At 33.4% G+C, this 7,246-nt stretch overlaps 2 protein-coding genes across 2 annotated transcripts; one reads left to right on the top strand and one right to left on the bottom strand.

The window, feature by feature from the left end:
• The first annotated feature begins 965 nt into the window (after window positions 1-965).
• LOC148172703 (nose resistant to fluoxetine protein 6-like) lies at window positions 966-5,207 on the top strand. The gene is made up of 12 exons (XM_088038529.1): window positions 966-1,199; window positions 2,214-2,449; window positions 2,791-2,987; window positions 3,036-3,154; window positions 3,199-3,511; window positions 3,556-3,666; window positions 3,713-3,958; window positions 4,008-4,103; window positions 4,149-4,281; window positions 4,328-4,502; window positions 4,756-4,898; window positions 4,948-5,207. The coding sequence occupies exons 1-12, from the start codon at window positions 1,007-1,009 to the stop codon at window positions 5,074-5,076; spliced, it is 2,091 nt and encodes a 696-aa protein (XP_087894655.1). The 5' UTR covers window positions 966-1,006; the 3' UTR covers window positions 5,077-5,207.
• Window positions 5,208-5,248: 41 nt separating this feature from the next.
• On the bottom strand, window positions 5,249-6,725 carry LOC148172702 (uridine phosphorylase 1-like). Its single transcript, XM_088038531.1, has 7 exons — window positions 6,541-6,725; window positions 6,363-6,486; window positions 6,148-6,309; window positions 5,915-6,100; window positions 5,731-5,869; window positions 5,489-5,682; window positions 5,249-5,442 (listed from the first exon to the last, which is right to left on the bottom strand). The coding sequence occupies exons 1-7, from the start codon at window positions 6,648-6,650 to the stop codon at window positions 5,350-5,352; spliced, it is 1,008 nt and encodes a 335-aa protein (XP_087894657.1). The 5' UTR covers window positions 6,651-6,725; the 3' UTR covers window positions 5,249-5,349.
• Between the last annotated feature and the right edge of the window lie 521 nt (window positions 6,726-7,246).

Below are 7,246 nucleotides of genomic sequence, written 5' to 3'. Positions count from 1 at the left end.
AAATTTTTAATTTTTCAAGTGGAGATAACGCTTTCCGCTTTACACTATTCTGGGCCATTACGTCATTCTCCAATACAACCGTTTCATAACTGAGACTAACAAAATAACAAAGTGAATCAACTGACGTTTGGTTCCACTTTATGTAAACATTTTCTTAGAAACGAATACAAAACTGACGGCTCGGCTAGATCATTAAATTTTTCTCGGAAATTTCATTCAGGGAGCGTTATAAACGGGAAATTTGTACGTCTTAAGCGAGAAAAAATACATGTAAAACATATCCAAACGCAAGGGACCGGCATTAAAAGGCATATTATGCGAGAAATCGTATTATCCGGGAGCGTCTTAAGCGGGTTCTACTGTATTTGCAAAAATATACAGTTAACATTATCTGTGGGAAATTAAGTACACTTTCAATCACCTATCTCTTAATCATTGGCAAAAGATGGAAAATTTGGCTGAAGTTTCCATTTCTAGCTGTATATTTCTAACAACTTTCACAGATTTTTTTTAATTATTGCACGTTACATAGTAATTTATGGTCGCCTGTTTTTTTATAATAATATGTTATACCCTTACTGTGATAAAAAGAAATCGAACGCATATAAACATTCAGTGGCCTGCACTTGTTGCATTACATAAAACCGTAAACATACATACTCATACATATAGTATTCTGCACCATTATAAATAAGCTCACAGTGAGTTTGGCGAACACTTTCACCTTTTCTTAAGTAATACTCCTAATTAAATAAAAATTCATAAAATTTGACTGATCCTTTCATTAGAAAGGACCCTTTTGCTGTTATCAAAACTTTTTTTGAAGTCGCTAAACCGTGCTCATGTTACAGCAAATTGACCATGAAGTTACCCCACTATCACGTTGTTTATATCCCTACTAGCACCGCGATGTTTTAAAGCTTTATAAGGATTTACCATTAACCTGGCTTTTCTTCAATAATTTTTCAACTCTTGAGAAGAATAGTCAACTTCCTGAAATTTAATTATGCTAGTGAATCTATTTTATGTGTTCAATATTATCGTATTAGCAAAGGGTTTGAATAAGGCCCTTATAGGACAGTCAATGATTTATGGCCTCTCCTATATAGCCGAAAAAAATGGGAATTCGAGTTCTTGCCTGGATGAACTGGGGATGTTGTATAATTCGGTGGAAGCTCAGAAGCCCTGGTCCTTAAAAGGTACGAATTTACATTTTTTTTACATTTTTTACACAAACATATTTTTAATAGATTTGTTTTTTCAATAAATCTCTTACGTTGTTACAAAATTTGTATTGTCTGAAGGTTTGTCTATAATGAAATTTGCCAAAAATTATTTTAATTTATTTTGAAAATTGACACCGCGTATAAAAACCGACACCAGTTTCATTATCAGAATACCCAATATACCCAAAAACCGTTAGCATATCTAAAATACTGTAAACCAATGAATTATTTTATTACCTTCGAAGTTATTATATGGTAATAATATCGATGATACAACTGTGATTTAAAAGATGCACGACGTTTGGACCACGGCCAAAAGCGTTTTTCTAAGTAAAGAATCTCACAATTTGGCGTGTTTATCTTGTCTAAATTAATATAGGTACACACAACTATTATGGGTCGTTATTAATAAAAATATATTTGGATAAAAAGTGATTTAACCATAGCGTGTTTTATTAGAAACTTAAAAATCTCTCACAAGTCTTATATAATTTAAACTAGAACCATTATAGGTCAATTGTTAATAAAAATATTCTTGGCTAAAAAAAGATTTAATCTTAGCGTGTCTTAGAAACTCGAAAATCTCCCACAAGAGTTATATAATTTAAACTGAACACATTAACCCAAATCTACCAAATTTTTAATGTTACGAAACTGTTCGCGTAATTTAAAATCATATCAACACCGGAATAATTCTGGAATTTCATTATTATCAATAATGTAGTCGCCTTATTATCATAATTTATCAATGCAACGAGAACAAGAATTGTTTTTTTTATACTGTAATTTGTTCTTGAGTTAATAGAATAAATATTAATTTTTGCGGTTTATAATAATTAAAATTATAAAGTTTTTCTTAGAATGTCCTCACTTGAAATAGTTCAATCAATGCATTTTGCATATTGTCCGCATCATTTTAATTGCCTAATTATCTTTTTGCATCAACTTGTATAAAAAACAGGACAAATGCAATTTACGTAATTTCAGTACTCGATGCTAGTGGAACTCCGGGATCTGGTTTCTTCTACGGCAACAACCTATGGCTAGGTTCTTACGCTCAATGCGAAGATTTATACAACACGAAGCCCTTGGAACTAGACTACCAAGTTATCACACGCCCTAATTCCACCTCTCATGACTACCCTCCATACAATTTGAGCTTTTTTGTAGCCCATTTTAAGCACAACAACACCATGCAATATAACATGCATTTACCTCTAGAGGTAAGAAAATTCAGCTTCCAATTGAACTTGACCTTTACGCTCCGGAAAAATTGCAAATTGCAATCTCATTAGGTGAAAGTAACGGACGAAAGTATTTCTCTGAGAGATTTTGTTATGTAATGAATGTTTTGCCTCGTGAATTAATTTTAAATGTATGAGAACCAGAATAAAATTACTGCCGTACATCGTTAAAAAGCTTACTTCAAATATTAATATTGAACAAACAGAATTGGTTGCTCAGAATTATTTAACTAAGAATATTATATAAAATTTATTTACTTCCAACAATGTAACATATCGCCAACGATCATGTTTAAATTTGTTCTGTTTGCACTTTTCAGTTTACAGTAGAGATCGGACTCTGCGGTCCCCAGTCTTGTTCCACGGAAGACTTGCATCCTCTCGTTGAACAGTACGCTAACCACAAATACCTGACTTTGCAAAAATTGTACGATCTAAATCTTAATTTGACACTCATAAGAACTGTTGAGCCTGTTGGTTTCTGGCTCGTCAAAATCCCAAAAACAATAGTCTTACTGTAAGTTTAACATGATTCTTTACACCTAACTAATGGTACAATCAACAGAACGATTATCTCCATCGTGCTGATCTTTACTGTTGTGGGAACCTATTACGATGTCAAACAGCACAAACTTAGCAAAAATCTTATTACTGGACAACGAAATAATAAAACAGAAAAACAATGTGAGTAAATCGAAAAAGTAGACAGATTGTTATGGTTGATTTAGTTGCAGAAGTCGAACTTGTTTCAAAATCATTATCTGAAGAAGACAAAACCACAACTTTCGTAGGAATTATGAAATGCTTCTCAATATATTCGAATGTTAAAAGTTTAGTTAACACAGATTTACCACCCGATTCCGTACCAGTAATCCACGGTTTAAAATTCTTCGGGATGTTGTGGGTCATTCTCGTCCACGCTGTATTCTTTCAGTCCGACTTTCTCGACAACATCGCTGTCGCCGTTCGATTATCTGAAGATTTTTTTGCCCAAATCCTCAGCAATTCGACGTACAGTGTTGACACGTATTTTTTCTTAAGGTTGTACAGTACTAACTAAAACCTTATCTAACAGTTTTTTCCAGCGGTTTTATTTTGGCTTATCTCTTCTTTAAATCCAAACCGAATACTCAAAGTCCGGATTATGTTAAAAAAATTGTGCAGTTTTTCACGATGCTAGTAAATCGTTTTCTGAGGTTTGTACCAGCAATCCTTGAGTATGTTTTGAAGGGTTTTTTTCAGATTGACACCCACGTACATGTTCGTTGTTTTGCTGACGGATGTCTTGTATACTTACCAGAGTAAAGCGTCTGTTCTTTATAATAGCGAGCGCAACGACGAACTGTGCCCGAAATATTGGTGGAGGAACTTGTTGTATATTAACAATTTGTTCCCTAGAACAGAAATGTGTCTCAGCTGGTCGTGGTATCTTTCCGCGGATACTCAATTCTTTGCTATTTCTACATTCCTGCTAATTTTATCTACGATGTAAGAAATTGTCTCAGTTTTTCTGTGTTTATAACAATGAAATTTACAGCAAATTTCAAATCTCGGCTGTTCTTACCGTGTTGCTCATTATTGGAAATATTCTAGCAACGACCTACAAGTCTTACAGCATTAGATACATCCCAACGTAAGATTTTTTTTCTTTAAACTTGTTTTTAAAGAGTTGTTGTAGGCTGGATGACCAATTGTCACAGCTTGATGCAATCTACGACTTGCCCTGGAACAGAATTGGACCATATTTAATCGGTGTTATCACTGGTTACATTTTTGTTGTTAAAATGGAAAAGAAACTGAAACTTACAAAGGTGAGGTACTTCTTGTGAGTTCTTATGATTTAACAATTTATTGCAGAGGGCTAAAACCGTGTTGTGGATGCTTTTCCCGTTAATTAATATTTGGATCTTGTTTACTTTGTACTCAAGAAATTTGACTGTTGAGTTTTCTGCCGTGTACATGGGGGTATCTAGGACTTTGTGGGGAGTCGGTTTAGCTTGGTTGTTAATAGCTTGTTGCACGGGAAATGCAGGTGAGTTGTAAAATAGATAACATTGTTTTTTAACACAAAAGAGCATCACACAAATTTTTAGTTTTTCAAGGTGATAATTATTTTAAGATCTTTTTATTTTTAGACCGATAAAATCTTACCAGCATTAATTTAAAAATCAAATTTTATCTGTTTATCCGTTATAAGTTATTATATTATTATCGCTTTTGCAAATAAATACGTTGAAATAAAATTCGTTTCATAGACGAGTTTTTAACATGTGAAACCTTTCCAGGAATCTTAGCGAAATTCCTCTCTTTTCCCGGGTGGATTCCTTTAAGTCGCTTAACATACTGCGCGTATCTCCTAAATCCGCTTTTAGCTAACATGATCTACATGGGATCCAACAACAGCCTAAATAGCTCAAAGGCTTCTTTTGTAAGTATGGCAAACTATAATAAAACGAGAAATGTTGGGTTGTTTTCAGGGTGTGATGGCCCAAGGGGTAGCAATGTCCACTTACTTCCTGGCCTTCTTTTTATCTGTATTGATCGAGTCCCCGAGCATCTTGCTGACCAAAATGATGTTCAAAAAATTAACAAAACAGAAAAACTAAAATTTAAAAGTGTGAATATTGAAATGTTCTGTGATTTTAGAAGTAAGAAAGTTTTATTTAGCTTAGTATGTTTAGAAACTTTTGGACAAATTTTGAAAACACGTAACTAACAGAATAAAAAATTTAAATTATAGGTATATAAACAGTTCCCTCTCCAAACAAAGAAATAAAATCAATTATTAATTAATATTTATTAGGATTAATATAATTTCCAATAGAATAATTTTTTTTGTGTTTAAAAGAACTGATTTAATTAAACCTCTTCTATAATCATTATGAACTTGACAACGCCTTTTTAATGTATCTAGCCACAATTCTCTGCGGATAATTGTGCCATTCATGCATCACTTCAGCAGGGGTAGTGACCTGCAGCAATTTTTTAATGAAACTATATTACTTTCGATATTTATACCTGATCTCCATTCAATCGATTTAGCAGAGCAACGTTAACCAAAGCTGCTTTTATTCCGACCTGATGCGTCACTGCAGCAAAAACCGTCGCTTCCATTTCAATGTTTCTAACTCCTTTCTCGTACAGATTATTTAAAAATCTCATTTTATCTTTTTCAGAATGATAGCAAAGGGCTCCATCGGTTCTACCTTGACCTATTAAGATAAATCTGTTATCTGCTTTGATAGAGTATCGAAGAGTACCTTCGTAAAAGTCGTTAGTACACATGGTGGTTCCTTCTACAATATCAAATGGATCATTTTTTTCGCGCAGGACCAGCAGTTCCTTAACTAGACGGTGATCCAGTATTGCAGGACGTTGGACTAACTGTCCACAAACTGCCTAAAATTTATGTTTCGGAGGTAGAAAATTAAGCGAATTTTATACTTGTTCGTGGTAAGGATTTCCAACTTCATTTATAGCTTTATTTGAAATGATGACTGTTCCACCTTCTACGCCGACTCCTCCGCAGGTTCCCAGTCTGAAGAAAATTGGATCTTTTACTTTTGCGTGAACCAATAATTTGATAATTTCATGAAGGAGAATTAAAAGAGATGGGACACCCATACCATGCTAAAATTTTTAAGTAAAATACTAGTAGAATTTGCGAGAATACCCACATTGACGCAAAGAACAGGACCCACTTTGAACATGGAATACCGTAAAGCCTTTCCAGTAATATCTTGTAATGTGGTTCCTGTGGGTAAAATATAATCAATCTCTCTGATTATATGCTCGGCACACTGTTTCATTCTATCAGCAGTACCGCCCATGCAGACAAACTAAAAACGATCGATTCCTAAATTTTATGAATAAAATCATGTTTGATACTTACTTTAACATCACCGAACATTGAAACTAAATCATTTTTGTCGGTTCCCAATCCCAAATGGTATAAAAAGTCGCTTGGGAGGTTTTTTATGTTGGCGTTTGGAAGCTTCAATGTTCCGTCCGAGTTTCTAAAAATTCACAATTGAGATCGATTATTACGACATCGTAAACAAACATCTTACCTAAACTTGGTGACATTGCACTTGGGATGTTTACATTCATAATTCTTATCTTGGTAGTGATAAAAGTTGTCGTGCTCTTCTTCATCATCGTGTTTATGCTTGCTAGACATTCTTGCAGTTCCTCCTCAAGTCTAACAGGCTACTCTTTAATATTTGAATGGATAAAATTGACAACGCTCTGTAGTTATATATTATCGTTCTTATCTTTTGATATAAGTGCTTCGCTAATTCTAGGGTGTTTAAAAATGCCATACGAAAATTAGACATATCGCAAGTTTATTGTTTAGTTTTGAGAATTTAGATTATTGAAAAAAAATGGATCAGCTTCGATCAAAATTTTCAGTTATCTTCATCGATGCAACTTATTGTTTGAAACATCTACACGACTTATATTTCTTAAACTTACATATTCTATTTAAGTGTAATTCTTCTCAGAATTAATCATTGCTCGGGATATCTTTATTCATGATTTCTGTCTATTTACTTTTTACATGCAGTTTTTGGTAACCAAAGTACCAAAGTAACCATTTTCTGTACATAAAATTCTTCTTGAATAAATTCAAGTAATTGAAAACGGGTGCAATGAAAATCCATTTGACGGAATGTACGTAAAAAATACAAATATTCTCTAAAGAACTTTTTTTTAAGATTATTTAAAAAAACTACTTTGTTTTCGTTCGTTACTAAGAATACTTTTTTGTGCATA

This window comes from Gnatocerus cornutus, chromosome 6 (genome assembly GCF_029298725.1).
Source record: "Gnatocerus cornutus isolate USDA-ARS CGAHR chromosome 6, icGnaCorn1.1, whole genome shotgun sequence".
Lineage (NCBI taxonomy): Eukaryota > Metazoa > Arthropoda > Insecta > Coleoptera > Tenebrionidae > Gnatocerus > Gnatocerus cornutus.
Note: the sequence above shows the minus strand (reverse complement) of the source record. Positions and strands in the feature narration are given on the sequence as shown.

Coding starts and splice junctions, on each gene's coding strand:
- LOC148172703 (XM_088038529.1), top strand. CDS start 1,007: ATGCTAGTGAATCTATTTTATGTGTTCAATATTATCGTATTAGCAAAG. Junction 4,282..4,327: donor AGAAACTGAAACTTACAAAG/GTGAGGTACTTC, acceptor AATTTATTGCAG/AGGGCTAAAACCGTGTTGTG. Junction 4,503..4,755: donor TTGTTGCACGGGAAATGCAG/GTGAGTTGTAAA, acceptor AAACCTTTCCAG/GAATCTTAGCGAAATTCCTC.
- LOC148172702 (XM_088038531.1), bottom strand. CDS start 6,650: ATGTCTAGCAAGCATAAACACGATGATGAAGAAGAGCACGACAACTTT. Junction 5,683..5,730: donor TACTAACGACTTTTACGAAG/GTACTCTTCGAT, acceptor TTATCTTAATAG/GTCAAGGTAGAACCGATGGA. Junction 5,443..5,488: donor ATCGATTGAATGGAGATCAG/GTATAAATATCG, acceptor AAATTGCTGCAG/GTCACTACCCCTGCTGAAGT.